General features: G+C 45.4%; 2 protein-coding genes across 3 annotated transcripts in view; one reads left to right on the top strand and one right to left on the bottom strand.

The window, feature by feature from the left end:
* Positions 1-4,867, top strand: part of LOC117363071 (amine oxidase [flavin-containing] B-like) — a 124,903-nt gene extending 120,036 nt beyond the window's left edge. The window contains exon 15 of the mRNA XM_033950319.1: positions 3,334-4,867. Coding sequence (XP_033806210.1) covers positions 3,334-3,489 — 156 coding nt within the window. The 3' untranslated portion in view covers positions 3,490-4,867. The remainder of the gene's footprint in view (positions 1-3,333) is intronic.
* A 13,096-nt stretch (positions 4,868-17,963) lies between these two features.
* LOC117362746 (amine oxidase [flavin-containing] A-like) overlaps positions 17,964-22,228 on the bottom strand; it is a 147,449-nt gene continuing 143,184 nt past the window's right edge. For both annotated transcript variants that reach the window (XM_033949651.1, XM_033949650.1), the window contains exons 14-15: positions 19,960-20,022; positions 17,964-18,532 (exon numbers count right to left, since the gene is read on the bottom strand). In XM_033949651.1, the coding sequence (XP_033805542.1) occupies positions 18,377-18,532; positions 19,960-20,022 (219 nt within the window). In that variant the 3' untranslated portion in view covers positions 17,964-18,376. The remainder of the gene's footprint in view (positions 18,533-19,959; positions 20,023-22,228) is intronic.

Here is a 22,228-nt window from a genome sequence, read left to right as displayed (position 1 = left end):
GTTGCGAATCAGGTTTTTGAATAAAGGTGACGTTTTCACAAGTTTTGCAGATTTCCAGAAACAGATCAGCCTTCTTCCGTGACTGGCATATATAAGTAGGTGTGGAGGAAGGGTTACCAGATTTTTCATTTGGAAAATCTGGACCGCCCTAGATCTGTCCCCAGGCTCGCCCAGTTTCACCCAGTTTCACCCAGAGGGTGGTGGTTAACGGTACCCCCTCCAATACATCGGAGGTGACCAGTGGAGTGCCACAGGGATCGGTCTTGAGACCGATCCTTTTCAAAATATACATAAGAGACCTGACTCAAGGGCTTCAAGGTAAAATAACACTATTCGCCGACGCCGCCAAACTATGCAACATCGTAGATAACAGCACCTTACCCGACAGTATGGAGCAGGACCTGCTCTTATTGGAACATTGGTCCTCGACTTGGCAGCTGGGCTTTAATGCCAAAAAATGTAAGGTCATGCACCTTGGCAGCAAAAACCCATGCAGAACTTACACTCTGAATGGTGAGACCTTAGCTAGGACTAGGGCAGAACGTGATTTGGGAGTAATCATTAGTGCAGACATGAAAACTGCCAAGCAGGTGGAGAAAGCTGCATCCAAGGCTAGACAAATGGTGGGATGCATCCGTAGAGGTTTCGTCAGCCGGAGGCCCGAAGTCATAATGCCCCTGTACAGATCCATGGTGAGACCTCATCTTGAATATTGTGTTCAATTCTGGAGACCACATTATCAAAAAGATGTGCGGAGAATCGAGTCGGTTCAGCGAATTACCACCAGGATGGTCTCGGGACTCAAGAACCTCCCATATGAGGAAAGACTGAATAAACTGCAACTAAACTCACTCGAGGAACGTAGAGAGAGGGGGGACATGATTGAGACTTTTAAATATATCAGGGGCCGCATCGAGGTGGAAGACGATATCTTCTTTCTTAAAGGACCTTCAACCACAAGAGGTCATCCGCTGAAAATCAAAGGTAGGCAATTTCATGGCGACACCAGGAAGTATTTCTTCACCGAAAGGGTAGTCGATCATTGGAATGAACTTCCATTGCAGGTGATTAACGCCAGCAGCGTGCTCGATTTCAAAAAGAAATGGGATATGTATGTGGGATCTCTAGCCGGGTGAAGTCTGGGGGTGGGTCATTAGCGTGGGCAGACTTGATGGGCTACAGCCCTTTTCTGCCGTCATATTCTATGTTTCATCTCTGCCCCCGTCATGTCCCAGTCCTGCCCCCGCCCACAATCCCACCCTAGCCCAGCCCTGCCCCTCCCCCCTCCCCCACTGCCTGCGATTTGATGACCACGGGCATTCGCACATTCATGTGACATCATCACATGGTATCTGCGCATGCGCGGATGCCCTCCTGCCCGTCGGCGATTTCTTAGAAGCTTTTCAAAACTCGGACAAAGTGCCGAGTTTTGAAAAGCTGTCCTGAGCCCCGGACATGTCCTCAAAAGGAAGCCATGTCTCTGGAAATCCGGACGTCTGGTAACCCTATGTGGAGGGGCATTTTCAATATGGCTTCTAAACCTGATTTTGAATGTTTTGCGAAAAACGTCCAAAAATCCACTAGAGAAAATGATCATTTTCAAACCAGAAATGTCTATCTTTTTTTTTTCTTTTCGAAAATGGCATTTCCTAAATATATTTGTCCTCAGTGCATCTATCTTTTTGAACCATTTTCAGAAGAAAAATATCCAAATGAAAAGTACACAAAAACCAACCATTGGGATATAGGAGGGACCAGCATTCTTAGCAGACTGGCCACACAAACATTCCGGCAGAGCAGTGGAGCACCCTAGTGGGCACTGCAGTGAACTTCACATAAAAGGTCCCAGGGACACATCTCACCATAACCCCCTTACATTGTTTTTAAGCCCCCCCAAAACTCACCCCAAACCTATTGTACCAAACTGTATACTTCCCCAATAGCTCTTATTCTTGCAGGTATCACCTATATGTCAGTACAATAGGTTTTGGGTGGGTTGGGAGGGCTAACACTTTCCACCACAAGTGTACTAGTTAAAGTGGGTTATGGGCCTGGATCCTCTTCTCTGCAATTCACTACACTGACCACTAGGCTACTCCAGAGACCTGCTTGCTGCTCCAATAGGACTGGCCATAACATCGGAAGCTCTCATATAGGCTGGTATGTATTGTTTCATTCACATTGTTGAAGGGTGTTGGGAAGTCAGTAACCTCTAGGAGAGTAAGGGGGCTGTACCTTTATGCCGCAAAGGTCATATGGTCAGTTTGGAAAGCTTTTTGGCACTTATTTGCTATTGAAACTAGGGTTACCAGAAGTCTGGATTTACCCGCACATGTCCTTTTTGTAGAGGGCATGTCCGGGCATCCAGATGGCTTTTCAAAACCCGGCACATTGTCCAAGTTTTGAAAAGCAAATCGCGTTGGGAGGGGTCTCCATGCATGTGCGGATGCCCTCCTGACTGAGATGAACAGGCTGGGGGGGGGGGTGAGGCTGGGGTGTCGGGTAGGCGTATGGGGTCTAGGGGTCTGGATTTTACATACGTAAGTTCTGGTGACCCTAAATGAAACAGGTCTAGCTTCAAGTGTCCAAGTTTTGCCCTGGACATTTTCTGCGATGTTCCATTGTTGCAGAAAAACATGGAACTCATAAGTCACTCTAACCACTGCATTCATGACGGAAAATGTGAGTCCATGAAACCCCACAAACCCTACTGAACTGCCATATAGGTGCCATAAGGGCTATTAGGTTTAAAGTTGTAGATAGGTAGGTCTAGTAGGTTTTTTTTGGGGGGGGCTCACCATGACCTGCAAGGGAGTTGTGGTGAGATGTTTATGTGGCACCCTTTTTGTGAAGTTCACAGCAGTGCCCTGTAAGGTGCTCCACTGCTCTGTTGCCATGTCTGGGAGGCCAGTCCATCACTTTGCTGGTCCCTCCCATGACCAAAAGATCTTGTTTTAGGCGTTTGGGACTTGGACAATATTTTGGATGAGAATGTAGAATAAAGATAGACGTACTAGTGGTCTACCCCCACCCAAACTCTAATCCTGGCCCCCATCACGCCTTCATGAGACTTAGATGCACTGCAGACAAGCAGCGTAAGAAACTGTCTAAAAAACACGTTTGGAAAAAGGCAATTTGGACAGTTTAGCAAATAAAATGTCCAAATGCAATTTATGCATTTTGGGGGGAGGTTTTTGTCTTTTGAAAATGAGCCCCAGAGTTATTCCAGACTATGCAATTAGAGAAGAGGTGTCTATTTGGAATTAACCTCCCTGCTGAGATGTTCCCGATGCCTCTTTCTTAGCTTATGTACCTGGCTTTGTCTCCTCACAGGACGTCCCTGCCTTGCCAATCACGACGACATTTTGGGAGAGGAACCTGCCGTCTATTCAGGGCCTGCTTCGGTTTGCTGGATTTTCCGCTTTGCTCTCCTCGGCTGCTGCCATCAGCCTCTTCACCTACAGAAAAGGACTTATCCTTCAGAAATGAAAAGGAGCCACCCGGGAGACACAGGCCTGTTTATTTCAGCTCTACTTTTTCATTAACCGGGAGCCTTCTGCATTTTTTAACTGATGACTTTATTTGGAACCTGCATTTGCCCGTTTTGAGCCTCGCAGTTTCTTCTTACTGCTTTGGGAAGCCACTGCTGGGACTGCACTGCTCTGAGCCTTCATTTGTGGCTTCCCGTGCGGTTTGCTTAATTTTTTTACCCCTCCGCTCGCAGCACTGGTGTTTGGCGAAGAGCCATACATTGTGGTTCTCTTCAGAATCCAGTACGCATGCATACTTTAATCTGGCCAGTAGATGTCACTGCTCCTCCCTCCTCAGCCCCCAAGACTTTGAATATTTCCTATGCTCCTGTTAGCACAAGGACCAGAAGCTGGGCTTAGAAATTAAATGGCAGTTTCTTTTTTTTTTAAATTTGTAATAGAATTATAAAATCCAAATGCTCTAGGTTTATCACTTTTGACACCTTTATAAACAGCAGATAGCATTACAACTATTTATATCCACAAATACATTAAGAATTCATAGTAGCAATATAACACAGGGAGCACTTTTTTTTTTCAAATGAATTTTTGGTATTATTAGGGTTTACAAGATGTCCGAGAAACCCCAGACATGTCCTCTTTTTAGAGGACTGTCCTGGCGCCTGGAGGGATTTCCAAAACCCAGCAGTTTGTCTGGGTTTTGGAAGTCCTGAGCACGGAGGTTGCATCTGGAAGCCTTTGTCTATGTGCAGCCGTCACCGTGATGATGTCATACGCACGTGCGCAAACATCATTGCGTTGATGTCCATGCCTGCGCAAAGGCTTCCAAATGTGGCCTTCGAGCTTGGGGAGGTTCGAGCTGGGAAAGGAATGGGGCAGAGCTGGAGGCGGAACAGGTGGGGCTAAGGCAGAATGGGGCGGGGCCAGGCATCCTCTTTTTCTGAAAGAGAAAATCTGGCAACCCTAGGTATTATAGATATTCTTTCCAAAGCATATCATGTTATGTTATGTTATTGGTGGTCTTATATCCTGCAAAATTCTCCAAGGTGGAGTTCAAGGCGGGTTACAACATCTATTAATGCATCAAAAACATTATAACAGCAGTTATGACAACTTAAACACAAATCATATGATATAGAAATGAAAAGAAACCTGTTGTTTATCAGAGTAATTTGCTCCTGTCTCAGGCAACCCAGCTGTTCTATCCCAAAGCCAGAAGCTTCCACAGAAGGCCTTGTGTTAAAGCTGTAGGCAAAGCTTTAAACAGGGACAGAAATCCCACCCATCCCCACCCGTCCCTGCCAGGATCCTCTCCGTCCCCCCGTCCCTGCCAGGATCCTCTCCGTCCCCCCGTCCCTGCCAGGAATTACCTCCATCCCCATAAAAAGCAGCAATTACTTCTGACAGGATCATCAATTCCACAGTTTCTGTTGCTGTTTTCCTTGTGGAATCTCTTTGGTGGAACCCTTTTTTTGTTTTCTGTTCAGGTAATTAACTTATAAACCCCCTCTTTTACTAAGGCTGACGTGTCCATTATATTATATGGACGAACCCTGCTTCCAAAGCCTTCCATCCCTGTGGGAGTCCCGTGGGCTAGGGGGGGGGGGTCCCCGTGGGAGTCCTGTGGGGCAGAGGGGGGTCCCCATGGGAGTCCCATGAGTTAGGGGGGATTCCCGTGGGACCCCTGCGGGACCTCCGCGATCCCCATTCCCATGCAGACCTCTACCCCAGAGGCCTTAAAATAGTACCCTTTATAACACAGTTGTCATATTTAGATGTTTTTCTGGAAATCTCCTCTGATAAAAGCTACGTCCGAATCACACTCTTTATTGAGTCATATGTTATCTGTAGAGACATCAGGACCCGGAGCTTTAACGTTGATATCTTATACCAGTGTTTTTCAACCTTTTTTGGGCAAAGGCACACTTGTTTCATGAAAAAAATCACGAGGCACACCACCATTAGAAAATGTTAAAAAATTTAACTCTGTGCCTATATTGACTACATATAAAGTAATTCTCTTGAATAGGAATCAAATAAACACAAAGAAAGTATTTTATAATTACTTTATTATGAAATATTAAGTAAACAGAATAGTGAAAAATTATAAAATACTTTATTCAGTGCGAAACCTGGGCCTGTTTGGCTGAACACAAAGCTGATATTCTGGCTGGAATCGAAGAAAGACACACACGTAGCTCTTCGTCAACAGCCGTTCCCTTCACCGCCCCGTCACCGTCACCGCCATCCCTTTCACCGCCCCGTCACCGCCACAGCCATCCCATTCACCGCCCCATCACCGTCCCCGCTGCATCCATATAAGCCTTAGTACTGTAATATTTAGCTTATTCCTTTCTTATAAATCAAAGTTCCTGCTGCTGAACTAGAGAAAGAGATGTTCAGCTGGCAGGGCTTTGTTTATAAATTTTTATCAACACAACTAATATACTATTTTATCCTAAAGCAAAAAATAAATAAATAAATATAATTTTTTTTTCTACCTTTGTTGTCTGGTTTCTGCTTTCCACATCTTCTCATTCAATTCCTTCCATCCACTGTGTGTCTTCTCTCTACGTCTTCCATTTGCTGTTACTGTGCCTCTCCCTTCCCCCCCCCCCCCCCCAATTGGTCTAGCACCCATCTTCTTCCCTCCGCTCCCCCATAGTCTGGCATCTGTCTTCTTCCCACTCTGTCTTCCACATTTCCCTTCGGGGTCTGTTCCTCTCCACCCTCCTTCAATGTCTGTCCTATTCCTTTCCACCACCACCCTTCCCTCCCTCCTTTACCATCTGTTCCTTTCTACTACCCTTCAGCTCCTCTCACGTGGCTTATCTATCTACCTTCCTCCCTCTTATTTTCATGGCACGTTACAATGTAATTTGTGCAAGCCACTGGAGCCTGCGAGCTCGGTCCCTGTCCCATCCCCACAAACCATCTCGCTTCTGTGCTCCTATTTTCTCCATTTCTAATATCTCCCCTATGTATCTGTCATTGCCCCCCCTGTGTCCATATACCATCCCCATGGCATGTCCCCTTTATGTCTCTGTCCCTTTGCCCCATGCACATAATTTCCCCTCTTTCTGTTACCTTCCTGTGTCCAGATTTCCCCTATCTTCCTCTTCCATACCAGTGTGTCTCTTCTTTTCAACCCCATCTAGCTTTTTTCCCTCTTTCTTCCCCCCCCCCTGCTTCTAGCATCTGGCTCACCTGCCTGTCCTTCCCTTTCTTTCCTGCTGTGGGTTTTTCTTTCCGTCTTCATCCCCTTGGCCCAGAATCCTTTTCCCTTTCACTCCCTCCTTCCAATTTGAGCCGGGAACACGAGCGATCGCACGGTCCCCGCAGCCACCACTCGGCTGCCCAATCGATCCTACTGTTTAGCCAGCTCTCTCCCTTCGCCTCACCTTAGTTTGTAGGTTTTGTTTTTCGGCGACATGCACGCTTTCCCAAAGAGCCGCGCATGCGCGGCTGCTCAGTGTTCAATCTTCTGCTCTGCTGCAACTTCTTCTGCTGCGTCAGAGCAGAAGATCGAAACTGAACAGCAGCGGGGACCGGGGGAGTCTCATGGGAGCGCGTGCGGGACCCGGCCTGAGGCCTAATCAGGGTCTGCACCGTACGGCACACCAGGCAACATCTCACGGCACACTAGTGTGCCGTGGAACAGCGGTTGAAAAACACTGTCTTATACTATTCTTATACTATTGTTTTTCAAGACAATCCTTGTTGGGATGGGTTCAGGAGACATGGGAAAAGGGAAAAAATCCTAGAACTCCAGTCATCCCATGGAGTTAAAGAATTGGTAACGGCCTTGACTGCATTAATGAAAAACAACAGCCTAAAATGAACTGTTTTCTAAATGGCATCGGGCACTTTAATATACACTCACCAATCCATATAGAAAGATACATTTTGCATACAAGTGATGTCTAATGTCAGTACTTATATTTTAACGTTTATTTATGGGTTCCTTTGAGTCATAAATCTGCAGCAAACACGAATATAAAGGTGCATTTTCAAAACAGCGCTGCTCACCCAACCTAGCTGGCTACTTTTGGCAAGCTGATCAGGCTGTAGCTAAAAGTCCCTTAAACATCATTTCCTAAAAAAAAATAGCTGGCTAGACTTTGAAGAACTAGGTTAGCTGGTTTGTATATTAAATTCTAGTCTAAAGTGGCTTTTGACTTGCTAGTTTGCGTATTAGCTTCATATGGGGCGACTGTCATTCTGCCTTCATAGCTGTGAAGTTCAAGGGTATTTTCTATCTGAGGACTTTACACGAGTTTATGAAGCACACTTTTACTTTGCAAACCGCCGCAAACGTTTTGAACCTCCTTTTTCTGTGGTGCACTAAGAGGGATGCGTCCAACCCAGGCACGGTCTTTGTAAAGGGCCCTCCTCTCCATGCCCCCTCCCCCTCCTGATCCACGTGCGCCCTGAGTCTGCCCACTGGATATTATCATTGAGAGGTGACCCCTCTTTCAGCCCCTCTAGAGCACTTGCAGACAGCCTAGGGAGCAGAGGACTGGCCAGGAAGTGAACCCAAGTTTAGCTATTATGGGGCTGGGCTATACTTTCTTATTGTTGGCTATTGTAAGAACATAAGAATATCCATACAATGGTTCATCAAGCCCAGTATCCTGCTTCCAACAGTGGCAAATCTAAGGAAGTTCATAGAAATCTACTGCTTATTCCTAGGATAAGTAGCATAAAATCTGTTTTACTACTTGGGACCTAGCTAGGTACTTGGGACCTGGCTTGGCCAATGTTGGAAACAGGATACTGGGCTTGATGGACCTTCGATCTGTCCCAGTGTGGCAATTCTTATGTTCTTATGTGAGCCAAGTATAGGACAATGAAGTCATTGTGACATCACTGATGAGGTTGGCTCTTAGGCATTGGTGGAATGAGGCATTATGACATCACAATCTCAGCTCTGGAATGTTGCTGCTCTTTGGGTTTCTGCCATTGTGACATCACTGCTGAGGTGGCTCTTAGGCATTGGTTGAATGAGACATTATGACATCACAATCTCAGCTCTGGAATGTTGCTGCTCTTTGGGTTTCTGCCATTGTGACATCACTGCTGAGGTGGCTCTTAGGCATTGGTTGAATGAGACATTATGACATCACAGTCTCTGCTCTGGAATGTTGCTGCTCTTTGGGTTTCTGCCATTGTGACATCACTGCTGAGGTGGCTCTTAGGCATTGGTTGAATGAGACATTATGACATCACAATCTCAGCTCTGGAATGTTGCTGGTCTTTGGGTTTCTGCCATTGTGACATCACTGATGAGGTTGCCTCTGAGACATTGGTGGAATGAGGCATTATGACATCACAGTCTCAGCTCTTGAATGTTGCTACTCTTTGGGTTTCTGCCAGGTACTTGGGACCTGGGTTGGCCACTGTTGAAAACAGGATACTGGGCTTAATGGACCTTCAGTCTGTCCTAGTATGGCAATGTTATGTTCACAAGTACCTGGCAGAAACCCAAAAAGAAGCAGCATTCCATACAGGCAGTGACTTCCCCCATACATGTCTCAATAGCAGATTATGGACTTTTCTTCCAGGAACTTGGCCAAACCTTTTTATAAACCCAACTATGCTAACCACTGCAGCCACATCCTCTAGCAACAAGTTTCAGAGTTTAACTGTTCATCAAGTGAAAAAATATTTCTTCCTATTTGTTTTAAAAGTATTTCCTTGTAAATTCTTTTTTTTTAATATCTTTATTAATTTTAAAGCCAAAAATAAGTGCAACATATTTTACAGACATTTCACACTTTAACAACACTTAAATTCTATCAAATTATATTTATGACAAATGCATATATCCTCCCCCCCCCTTTATACATATCCAACAATTGCACTCTAATTAAAAGTGTCTCCCCCCCCCCCCCATACACACCCTGGACGTGTCTGATCAAAGGGAAAAATCAACAATCACGCCTTACAGAATTCTGTCAATGGCTCCCAAACATCCATAAATTTCTTATAATGTCCCTGTTGTACGGCCATCAGACGCTTCGTTTTAAAAATGTGGCCTAGAGATTCCCACCAGAAAGTAAAATTTAACCGATCCCACTTTTTCCAATTCCTCAAAACAAGTTGTAAGTTTCCTTGTAAATTTTCTCCTTTGCTGAATGTCGTAGAGTGGGAATGATTTCCCTTTTTGACTTCTCGTGCTGGAATATGATTTAGTAGAAGTTCTGGGGCCCGAGTTCCAGCCCCATCGGCCACAAAGACTCCGTGTGATACTAGACAAGTCAATTTATTGGCTTGCGCCTTCTGGACTCAGCTGGACACAAGGCATTCGTCTTAATCTGACTTTTCTGACCAGCCCCGTTTAAACACTTTCCCCATCCATAGAAACATAGAAATAGACGGCAGATAAGGGCCACGGCCCATCCAGTCTGCCCACCCTAATGGCCCACCCCCCCTAACTACCTCCATGAAGAGATCCCACATGCCAAATAGAAACATAAACATAGAAACATAGAAATAGACGGCAGATAAGGGCCCACGGCCCATCTAGTCTGCCCACCTTAATGTCCCTCCCCTACCTTTGCCCTGTGAATAGATCCCATGTGCCGATCCCATTTGGCCTTAAAATCAGGCACGTATGCTGGTATAAACAGCATCCAATGCTGTTTATACCAGCTGTCAACCCTACAGCATTTCTAAGCTTTTAATCACATCACAGCATTTTCTTCTTTAGCTGTCTTGAGGGACACTGAGTGCATTCATTGCTGTCATCTTCACTTTGACAGGCAGCTCATAATTGAATGCCATATAAGGCCAAAGGATCCACTTTTAATTTGGGAAGAAATCGTCTAAATTGCGGTGTGTATTAGAGAATGCCACGGGGACAAATTTTCCCCGTCCCCGCGGGAACTCATTTTCCCGTCCCTGCCCCTTTCCCGCAAGCTCCATCCTCATCTGCACAAGCAGAGCTTGCAGGAATGGGGCAAGGACAGCGACAAAACTCGCGGGAACGGGACAGGGAAGTTGAGTTCCTGCGGGGACAGGAAAAAATTTGCCCCTGTGTCATTCTGTAGTGTGTATCACTAATACTACTACACTTCTCCCTCAGTATTCGCGGGGGTTAGGGGCAGAGCCGGCCCGCGAATGTTGAAAATTCTCGAATAACTTTTTGACTGTCTCTGACCCACCCCCACCTCCCTCCCACCTCCCCACCTTCCCCCCCCCTCCCCACCTCCCCCCCCCGGCATCCTGCACCTTACCTGGTGGTCTAGAGGGCTTTCGGGGCAGGAGCGATCTTCCTACGCTCCTGTCCCGTGCAGATCATTTTTGAGACTACGACGGGTGCTCACGGCAGCCATTTCCTACGAGTGATCTGCATAGGGCAGGAGTGTAGGAAGATCGCTTCTGCCCCCAAAGCCCGCTAGACCACCAGGTAAGGTCTGGGATCCCAGGGGGAAGGTGGGGAAGGTTCAGAATGCAGCTTTTTTAAAAAAAAAATCGTGAATAACTGAATCCGTAGATACTGAAACTGCGGATTCAGAGGGAGAAGTGTACTTTTATTTATTAATTCGATAACACTGAAAGGCATACGTAGCACTGTACATTTAATATTCAATAGGAAAACAATCATCTTCCTCAGACTACAAAAATAAAGGCAGGGAAAGTTATAAAAAAAGAAAACCATATGAAATCATCAGGAAATTTATACGAAGAAAAGGCCTAAGTGGTTCTCTTCCCAGTCAATTAGCTAAACTCTGCTCTATTACTACTGGTCAACTTCTTAAGATCCAAAAAAGGACCTAAGATGCTCAGAGGCAAAAAAATACATACTTTAAACCCAAGTGCTTGACAACACACTTGCAGAGGTACGCCAGTAAACAAAGTAACTCCCAACTTCCTCGTTTCTCCTCTTTTGACTAAAACTCCTTTCCTGCCTTCCTGAGCAGATTTTATTACCTCACAAAACAGCCATAATTGCTGGCCTCAAAAAAAAAGAGTCCCAAAGGGTTCCCGTTAAATATAGTGATCATGTTCGAAGGCCAACTTAACAACCGAAGTTGCTTGGCCATTTATTTCGGAGAAGAAACTTTCCAATATAGCCAAAATGCCACCAAACTCGTAACGTTGTGTTTGAGGTTGGACTTGATTCCTAGACAACGGTGGGTCTTCCAAAGGGTGAACCCCTGTCGTCATCTTCGCAGTGGTAGGCAAGTAATCGGTTTTATTCAAAGGGGTCCTATCCATTATTTGGAGAAAATTTGAACTCTCGATTTCTATCTTCTATTGACATTCTCCAACTGCTCAAGTTTTTGATAAATAAAATGTTGATCTTTACTGATGATAAATTATTGACGTTAATTGCGGTTGATTGGCAATATATTGGCAGTAATTTGGATTGATTTAACGCTGTGCATTCAAACTTTCTTGCACTCAACCCAAAAGGGGCATGGACAGGTTTGAGATGTACCCAATATTTAGACACAGTATTATAGTGTACCACGGTTATGCACCAGACTCAGCTGGCGTACGTCCTCGTGCTCAAAGATGGGTGTGGGGATCTTCTCTAAGCGCTGTTCCGTAAAAGGTGTGCAGCCTGGAGTGTTTTTTGCAGGATAGTGCATAGCGTAGATTTTTCCCAGAACCTAAATTTGAGTGATATTTACTGAATCTGGCCCTATATGGAAAGAGGGCACACTGTTTCAGAGACAGTGGCGTAGTAAGAGGGGGCAAGGGGGAGGCAGTCCGCCCCGGGTGCCATTTTTCTAGGGGTGTGGCACCCTTCCTCATTGCCACCTTCCCGTTCCTCTCCTTGCCTTCCCTGTACCTTTTTCATTTCCCCGACGCAAGGTAGCTGCCCGCATCAGCATCGGCACTCTCTCTGATGCCACTTCCGGGACCCGCACCTAGGAAGTGACATTAAAGGGCGAGCCGACTCCGACGTGGGCTTGCTGTTCATGCCAGAGAAGTTAGAAAGGTAGGGGGGAAGGGGGCACGTGAACGGCCAGGGGATGGGGGAGGGGCGCCGTTCACCCTTACTATGCCACTGTTCAGAGAGCAGGCACACTTGTTCCCAACAGTGGTGCCACCACGTATCCGTGAACTATTGCGCATATGGAAAGCCAGGCGGGCACGTGGGACTTATCGGGAAAAGACCGTGCCCGCTTTCCACACTGTGCCCACGATTTCCAAAGAGTGTGCATTATTATCGGCAACTGACAAGATGACAAATATCCCGATATTTAGCCGAGCCATGTACGGGCACCAGCATTCAATTTCTGGCTTTATGGAACCACCTAGGCCCGGATTCTCTAAACAGCGTCGTCGTCGTCAGTTGCCTTAAAAGCGGCCGCTGGTCGCTTGTCGATCAGGCATCAGCGCCATTTAGACAATCAAGTCTCCAGCAAAAATAGGGTTTTCCGGGCCTACATTTACGGCACCTATCCTTGATGTGAATCGTGCCTCCGGAGGTGCGTACCAGCGCCTACCGTCACTTCCGGCGTTAGCCACGCCTAGAGTGGCATTAGACACCTTTGGAGGCGCAATTCCAATGCCATTTGTTTAGGCCAGGAGTGTCCAACCTGCGGCCCCGTTAAGTATTATGTGCGGCCCCAGTCGAGGACGACGCAGTGTTTTCCTCACTGCCCCTGGGTGTTTACTGTCTTGCCGGCTCCTTCGTCTGTCTTGCTGCAGCGCTTGCGTGGCCCCAGACAAAATTTTTTGGGCCAATGCGGCCCAGGGAAGCCAAAGGGTTGGACACTCCTGGTTTAGGCGCTGATAGGCACTTTGAGTTTTTATTTAAGAGAGACTGGGACTTGTATACGGACTTTTTCAAACTGAGTATCCCTCTTAGGAGCCAGTCGGGCGTCTACCGGCCCTTAAGTTAATGGTAGGGTTAGCAGCTGTCCGGATTTCCCCAGACCTGTCCTGCTTTTCGAGGATTTGTCCGGGGCTCCGGATGGCTTTTCAAAACCTGGCACTTTGTCCGGCTTTTGAAAAGCTTCCTCCACATCACGTGTGAACGCGTGATGTCTTTGCATTGCATGCACAGATACCCTACTGTCCGACGAGAGCAAGCAGCAGGGGGTGGGACTGAGGCGGGTCTAGGGTGGGTCTGGGGGGGGGGGGGATCCGGATTTTACCAATGTAAAAAAAAAAAAAAAAAAAAATTTGGCGACCCTAGTTAACGTACCGTTTATAGAATTTTACCCCTAATGCATAGGACCCTTTAACAAAGCCGTGGTAGCGATGCCCGTTGCGGTAAATGCGCTGAAACTCATAGGAATTGAATGGGCTTCGGCGCCATTACAATGGCAGCATCACCACCGCGGTTTTGTAAAAGGAGCCCATTGTCGGTTAAGCAGCATTTAACCAGCTACGGGTTATCGAAAAAAAAGATAGCACCGACTTTTTTAGGCTGTTCTATCCGTTTTCAGTTCAGCGCTAACCGATGATTTTCAGCGGCAGGAACCCGTTAAATGCCGCTGAAAATTAGCCCCGAACCGGCGATTTAACCAGCCAGGAACCATTTCAGGCTGGTTCAATGGCTTTAAATATTGACCCCCCCCCCCCCAACCTTCATGTTCCAAGCAAACAGACAGCAATCCTGGCTGGGAAACCACATAAATAAAGCCAGACAGACCTACAACACATTCTGAAAATCAATTAAAACCGCTCTATTTGAGAAATTCCTTGCCTAATCAGATGACCTCTCTCAGGTATTCTTTCCCCTTATAATCCCAATGTATTATGTAACTTCTTTCTCTCATGTATTCCTTCCCTATGCTCCCCTAATCATCATGTAACCCCCTTCTTCTTGCATTGTGTAATTCGCTGATTGTCCACCCTTCTTTCTATGTGAACCGCCTAGAAGTCAGTCTGACTATGGCGGTATAGAAAAATTAAGTTATTATTATCGTGGTCAATCAAAAGTCAACAAAATAAGAATTCCTGTACACGACACCGAATGAAAAGCGAACAGCCACCCCTCCCTAAACTTGAGGCCTGCATCACTGGGACTTGGTCATGATTGATCACGTGGTCTGAACGTCTGTGCGTATTGCAAAAGCCACACGTGCAAATCGTGCGTGCCATATTCAGAGGCATCTGTGTTTTCGCTTTGTGCCTTCTCTGAACTGTGGTGTTTTCGCAAGTGCCTCTGTGACTCTTTGACTGTCTTTTCAAGTTTTTTGTTTCAACGGGACGCCTTGGGTGCATTTTGTAACTTGTAATGATTTGTTTTGTTAATAATTCAGAGCCAATAAACATTGTCCAGTAAAACTAGACCCTACTTTCTGTGATTTTAGAGTTCAATTTTCAAGTTATGGCTTTACAGCTTTCCTCACATCAGGCCTTAACGACAACGGTATGATCGTACATTGAAAATTAGGGACCTGTTTTACAAAGCCGCGCCGGTAATGGCGCCGAAACCCATAGATATTTAAAGGGCTTCGGGGCTGTTGCCGCGTGGCTTTGTAAAAACAGGCCCTAGGTTTAATATATGAGGGTTTCTGCGGTGGTATTTCTTTGGCAACGCATGTCAAATAGTCATGCAAAGTAGATAATCTGCATATGAACCTAATGTGAATGAAAACGTTAACAATTTTTTTTTTTTGCAGGAGTTTTAATTCTCTCAGTTAAGTCAGGGTGCAAATGGTATTGTGTCCTGATAGGTCAAATGGAGGGGAATTGATCCCTCCCCATTAAGCCTTGGTCACAAAGCCAAGAAGAGGTCATCTTGGGCTCACATCGACTGTCCACTTGAACCACACTACAGCTAACTCAACCTTCTCAAGGTCATGGAAAAGAACTGAAGCATCCTGGGATGGGAAATCCACGTAGTTGTCCTTCTTTGATCGTGGCATTGTGTCTTTCATGTTCACAGTGTTTAGAAAGCTCTGGATGGGCACATCCTGAAATCATTCTGAAGCCAGCATGGAGCAGCAATCACCTCATCCTAGATGTAGTATTTTTTTTTTTTTGCGTAGGAACCAGATCAGTCATTTCGGTCAGTTGTGTTTTCAGGACATTTACAATGAAGGGGCATTTCCCATCTGTTGTCGGAGCCACATGACTGATTTGAAGGATAAGTCGCCAATACATTTAACACAAACTCTAGAGCAGTGGTTCCCAAACCTGTCCCGGGGGACCCCCAGCCAGTCAGGTTTTCAAGATATCCCTAATGAATATGCATGAGAGAGATTTGCATATAATGGAAGTGACAGGTATGCAAATCTCTCTCATGCATATTCATTAGGAATATCTTGAAAATCTGACTGGCTGGGGATCCCCCAGGACAGGTTTGGGAACCACTGCTCTAGAGGGAAGCTCTCTTTGGCATGATATAAATATCAGAGTGAGTCTTAGCGGTGAATTTGAAAGAATTTGAGAGTGACGTTCATTCCTGTCATGGTATGCATAAAACTATCAAGAAAATTTTTTTTAAAAAACCAACACACAAACATATGGGAATAACAATACTCTGTATCCAGATATCCAGGAGAGATTCCAAAACTGGGCAGGAAGAAAGGGCCCCTAGGAGAGTCCTGGCCTATGACGGCAGTGTTGGAAGGCGGGACAAAATAAACTGACTTGTGTCGGTTTGATGTGACATTCATAGAGAACCGGAATCCCGAGGAAGGCGTTATATACTGAAACACAGACCACGTTGGATCCTTTGCACATCTATTGGCTTCACCTATGTTGAATTCATGCCATTATTGACTGACACACTCAAGAGTTTTGCTAATAAAAGTTATCTGGATACAGAATATTGTTATTCCCACCTTTTTTTGCTTGTTGGACTATCTGTTACATGGGTATCTCTGTTCCCCTCCTCCCTTTTATGTATAAAAATAATCAATGAAACAAGATTGAGGGTGACAATTCTAATACGGGGGTCATTTCATAAATAATGCACACTATTTTTTTAAAAAAATTTACGTTTTATGTTTTTTTCAAGTATTTCTTTGCAATGACCAAGTCCCAATGTTCGGGAAGCTTCATTATTCCATCCAAGACACCGTTTTCTTTCAGTTGCCAAATGGCTCAAGTACCGGCGGAAGAAAGCTCTTCCAGAGATGCAAAACGATGTCCATGCATACGTTGTTTCAACTTTGGAAAACGGTCGAAGTCTGGTGGACTCATGTCCGGACTGTAGGGAGCACGAGGTAACACCTCCCAGCTGTATTCGTGTAGTTTTTGAATGACATTTCCTATGTGCGGGCGAGTGTTGTCGTGAAGAATGAGTGGCCCAGACAATAGCAACTGAGGTTGGGTTTTGTGCATTTTTTTTGCAAAAAAATCACGATAATACACTTTTTCCACATGGAACTTTGTGATGATGATGCCTTCATGATCATAAGCAAAAATCATCATTTGTTTGATTTTTGATTGAGCTCATTAAAATTTTTTGGGTCATGGGGAAGATGGAGCCCTTCAACTCGTCATTGAAAAACTACGCAAATACGGCTGGGAGGTGTTACCTCATGCTCCCTACAGTCTAGAGATGAGTCCACCAGACTTCAACCTTTTTCCAAAGTTGAAACAACCTATGCGTGGACATCATTTTGCATCTCTGGAAAAGCTTTCTTCCGCCAGTACCCGAGCCATTTGGCAACTGAACAAAACGGTGTCTTGGATGGAATAATGAAGCTTCCCAGACATTAGGACTCAGTCATTGCAAAGTAGGGAGACTATTTTGAAGGATTGTAAAGAAATACTTGAAAAAAAACCCAAGTAAATTAAAAAAATTAGTATGCATTATTTGTGAAATGACCCTCGTATCTATTGATACATTCAAATGGAGGACATCATAGGTATTTACAATTTCGTTGAACAGGTCAAGAGATCTCTTATACCGCAAGCCATTGTAAGTTCAATCATGTGTGAGGGGCTGTTGAAATATTCTCAGCCCAACCAGGAAGAGAATGATGTGGAGCCATGAAACAAGTTATTCCATACTTTTCTTGACTCTTTTTCGTTTCAATGAGGCGAAAGCATCAAGTAAATGGGCACAAGTAGAGGGAAACCAAGCCACTGCGACACCACTGATGAGGTTGGCTCTTAGGCATAGGTGGAATGAGGCATTGTGACATCACAATACGAGGAGGGGTTGCTGAAAAGATCTCGGCCCAACCAAGAAGAGAATAATGTGGAGCCACGAGACTTACGAGTTATTCCACACTTTTCTTGGCACGTTTCATTTCGTTTCATATCATTGAAACGAAAAGTGTCAAGACTGAGTTTAGCTTGCACATGAACCTCACTCATACACCAAGATACGAGTAGAGTAGGATCTCATTCTCTCAGATTGACTTGCATTGACTCAAACAGCGCCTCCTTGTGGAACAACACACGTACTTTTCCCTGTATGAAGAGGAGCCAATTACAAATAGCCATTTTACCCATCTAAGCAGCTTTTGCTGTGCAACTTTGCTCATGGGATCAAGAACCAATAGACCAGCGGAAAGACAGGAAAGAAAAGACAGAAGCCTGTGTAGTAAAACGACAATAGTGCAAAATTGATTTATTTTATGGAGTGTTACGTTAAAATTCAGAAAACCACAGGCCAGCGTGAAATCTCTTTTCTCTAGTGTTCAGTAGCAATCTACCGTGTAGTTTCCTTCGAAAAGCAACCCCATCGACATAGATATACGGACAACGACTCCAATGGGAAGAAAAATGCAAGCTATCAGTTATCACTTGGATCTTTTTGTGTGTTTCATTTGAGCCTTTGTATGTTTTTATTCCACACTGAGCAAAAATGGATTTGCAAACACTCCGCCCATATCAAGTCAGATGATTACGTTTTGGCAGCTGAGGTGGGAGGAAGGGATCAAAACCCCAAGGTCACAGCCTAGGCTGTAATTCCCCCCCCCCCCCACAAAGGCTTCTCGGTGGGGTGCCTGTCAATTCCGAAGGAGCAATCCCTTCTTATAAGCCATGAGCCCCAGAGCGGCTGCCGAGGTGCAGAAAACAGAAAGCTCCAATAGCCTTAATATTCCCTGCACAGATGGTAAGTTCCTCTCCCAAAATGTTCTTGTAATTGGCAAGGTGGGGACATCCTAGGAGGAGGAAAAATATACAACATTAGTACTTGGGGAGGCAGTAGGAATATAACCCCTCCCCCCCTCTAATCCTACTTCCCCAGTGTTTTATTCAATAGTCAGCAACGGCGGTCATCATTAAAAAAAAAAAAAAAATTATTCTGTTTTCTCTACCGTTCTCCCAAGGGAGCTCAGTACATTCATTTATTCAGGTACTCAAGCATTTTCTTTTATATTTCTTTCTCAACTTTGGAATGATCTTCCATTTCTTTTAAGGAGTTCCGGCTCATTTCAATTTTTTTTTTTGCAAATCTTTACAAACTACTTTATTTGCTAAACACTTTGAAAATTAATTTCACGAAGTGTAAGTCTTATTTTTTACGGTTTTTATTTGTTCAGTTAATTATTGTAAACTGAGTTGAGCTTTCTTAGAATGATGACTCAGTATATAAAGCCAAGCCTTAAGATTAGATTAGATATCAGCCACTGTGAGCAAAACTATCCAGGTGTGCTATCTGAACAGTGGTTAGTGTTGAATAAAAGGATAATGCAGACAGCGCAGGAACTTATCCGGAGAGTGGCAATATTCCAATCCACTCCCTGGATAATTTAGGACATCCCTTTTTTGCCGTTGTTTGGATAGTGGACTGAATAGTCCCACTGAGGGCCTGATTTTGTAGAGGATTCCGGTCTTGGCGTCCACCTAAGAAACGGCTGAGAATCGCAGACCGGCTTTCTATGCAGAATTGTGCCTAACTCAAAGGACAAATATCTTAACCCCTCCCCCCCTTGATTCTCTAACTGGTGCCCATATCAACAGGCAACGGTTAGACAATCGCGCCTTCCTGATCACAAAGATAGGCGGCTCAGCTGTCTATCTTTGCCAAGGGATCCTTTTCCATCAGCTGATTGTGGCATGAGAAATCCGGATCAGCTGAGCTGGCAGGACTCCCCGAACCCAAAGGCCTTTGGTATCTGGGCCAATCGGAGTCTTAGGCCATGTCCGGTGCATCCCAGGATGCACCAGGAAGGAGGCTTAAGGCCCTGATGGTAGACAAAGTAGCTGGGGGCGGGGCTAGGGGGGCAGTACAGGGCAGAGCTGGAGGTGGGATGGAGCGGGGCTGAAGCAGAACAGGGTGGGGTTAGGTGTCCTCTGTTTTTTTTAAAGGGGAAATCTGGCAACCCTAGTCACTCTTCCCCCTGAGCTTGGCATATTGAGAAGTGAAGTTTCAAAGCCCCAAGATATTGCCTCATTCTGGCTCCAGTAATGGCTCACACCATCCTATTCTCCCTAACCTGAAGTTTGTTTCTCCTCCATGAAGAATAACCTACAGACAGTGCAATAAAATCTGTCTGAAGAGGAGAGACTCTGACTATTCTCTTGGGTTCTCCAAGGGGGGTTTTCTTCCAGTCCGTTCAGAGTAAAGAAATGCGATGAAGCCTACCACAGACTCCGGCTCTGGCATCCAGATGTCCTCCTCTGAGATCTTCCCCATAGCACACAGTATCTGGAATTACACAAGAACAGTGAACTTTGGCCGATCGATACCATAAATTTCCACGGAAATATGTTGGAGGAAAGAATCTTTGAGGAGGGAGGAAGCAGTGAGCGAGCTGAGGAAGTTGGGTTGGTCAAAAGGAAGAGTTAAAACTTCTGCAGTCTACGGGATAACATTCAACCCGCAGTGGTAAGAACTAACCCTGGGTATTCAATGCCGGGGCATGAGTGGCTTAACCAGGCACCAGCCAATATTCAGTCCGATGCCTGGTTAATTGGGTACATAAAGGCAGGCTTACTTAGTCAGCAGACTGAATATACGAGTCCAGTGTTCCCTCTAAGGATTGATGAGGTGTGTGCAAAAAAAAATATGCATGAGCGACAAATTACATACTCCACAAATTTATGAGCAGGCGCAGAGGACGCATTTTTAAACAAATGTAGTTTATCCTTGTACTCCTTATGTAATTTTAATCATCTATGGATATGTTTGTATGTTTATTGTTCAAATGGTTTTATTTATTTCCCAAAATTTATTTTTGTTATACACATTGAAAATATTTGATATTGCGTTTAAATCAAAATCTCAATAAACTTGAAACTTGAAACGAGTGCCCATGAGATTGTGGGAGGGTTAAATACTCAAAACTTAGAAGAATAACAATTTACTTAAAGTTTTTGCTTCGCCAGCTTTCTGGTATCTTTACATAATGCAGTGGTGTACCTAGCATATGTAACACCCGGGGCCCATCATTTTTTGGCACCCCCCCCCCCCCCATCTGTACGAAAAACGTGATTTTTAGTAACAAGCCACATGTCACACATGAGTACCTAGGAAAAGGCAGCATCTTACATATTGCAGTGAACAGTACATCAATACACCCATTGTAAAACTAAACAAGCCAGACCAGCACAGATCAATCCTACACTGTCAATCCTAACAGAAAACCATGTCTTTCGAACACACAGAACACAGAAAACACCTTCGCCTAGTAAGGAATATGTAATCACAAACTAACCCCTCCCTCTTTTACAAAACTGTAGTGTGGATTTTAGCTACGGAGGTAACAGCTCTGATGCTCATAAAATTCTGAGCATCAGAGCTGCTACCACCAAGGCTGGTGCTAAAAACGCTTCACAGTTTTGTAAAAGGGGGGATAAAATAAAAATACATAGACAAAGGTTAAATTGAACCAGCAAGAAGCTGGACTCTGCATACAATGCTTCACAGAAACAGTGACACATGTCTCCTAAAGCAATAAATAAATAGACATTTTTTTCTACCTTTGTCTTCTGTGGTTTCTCCTTTCCTCATCTTCTTGTAACTCTCTTCCTTCCATCCACTGTCTGCCGTCTCTCTTCCCCTATATGGCATCTTCTCTCCTTCTATGCCCCTTCCAGAAACTGTATGCCTCCCCCTTCCATCTCTCCTTTCACCCCATTGGTCTGGTATCTCTCTCCTCGCCTTCCCTCTCCCACACCTCTCCTCATAGTCTGGTATCTCCCCTTCCCTGATTCTCTGGCATCTCTCTCCTTTCCTTTTCTTCCATCTTTCGCTCCCCCTCCATGCTCTCACATCTCCCCCTTCCTTTTCCCTTAGACTGGCATACCTTCCTCCTACGCTCCAAGCCCTGGCATCTCCTTTAATTCCCTCCCTCATCTTCCTTCTCCCTCCAGCTGGGTACCGCAACACTCTTCCCTGCAGCTCTGCACTTCCCCACAATTGCCATGCTTCGGTTCCTCTTCTTCCTTCCTTCCTCCCCCCCCCCCGCGGGACCCTGCGGCACCATCAACTCTTACTCCCTCTAATGTCGGCCCTGCAGCTCCAGACTTCCTCGCACCTTCTCCCCTCCCCCTTTGGATCGCTATTATTTTAAATGTTATAGCCGCGGAGCTGTATCCATCAGTGGAGATGTCTAACCTCGGCCTGCCCCGGAACTCTTACTGCAGCAGCCGCCCGTCTAGGCAGGAACAGGAAGTCACTGTTGCAGTAAGAGTTCCGGGGCAGGCCGAGGTTAGACATCTCCACTGATGGATACAGCTCCGCGGCTATAACATTTAAAATAATAGCGATCCAAAGGGGGAGGGGAGAAGGTGCGAGGAAGTCTGGAGCTGCAGGGCCGACATTAGAGGGAGTAAGAGTTGATGGTGCCGCAGGGTCCCGCGGGGGGGGGGGGGGGTAGGAAGGAAGGAAGAAGAGGAACCGAAGCATGGCA

The sequence above is a fragment of the Geotrypetes seraphini genome, chromosome 6, assembly GCF_902459505.1.
Source record: "Geotrypetes seraphini chromosome 6, aGeoSer1.1, whole genome shotgun sequence".
Lineage (NCBI taxonomy): Eukaryota > Metazoa > Chordata > Amphibia > Gymnophiona > Dermophiidae > Geotrypetes > Geotrypetes seraphini.
Note: the sequence above shows the minus strand (reverse complement) of the source record. Positions and strands in the feature narration are given on the sequence as shown.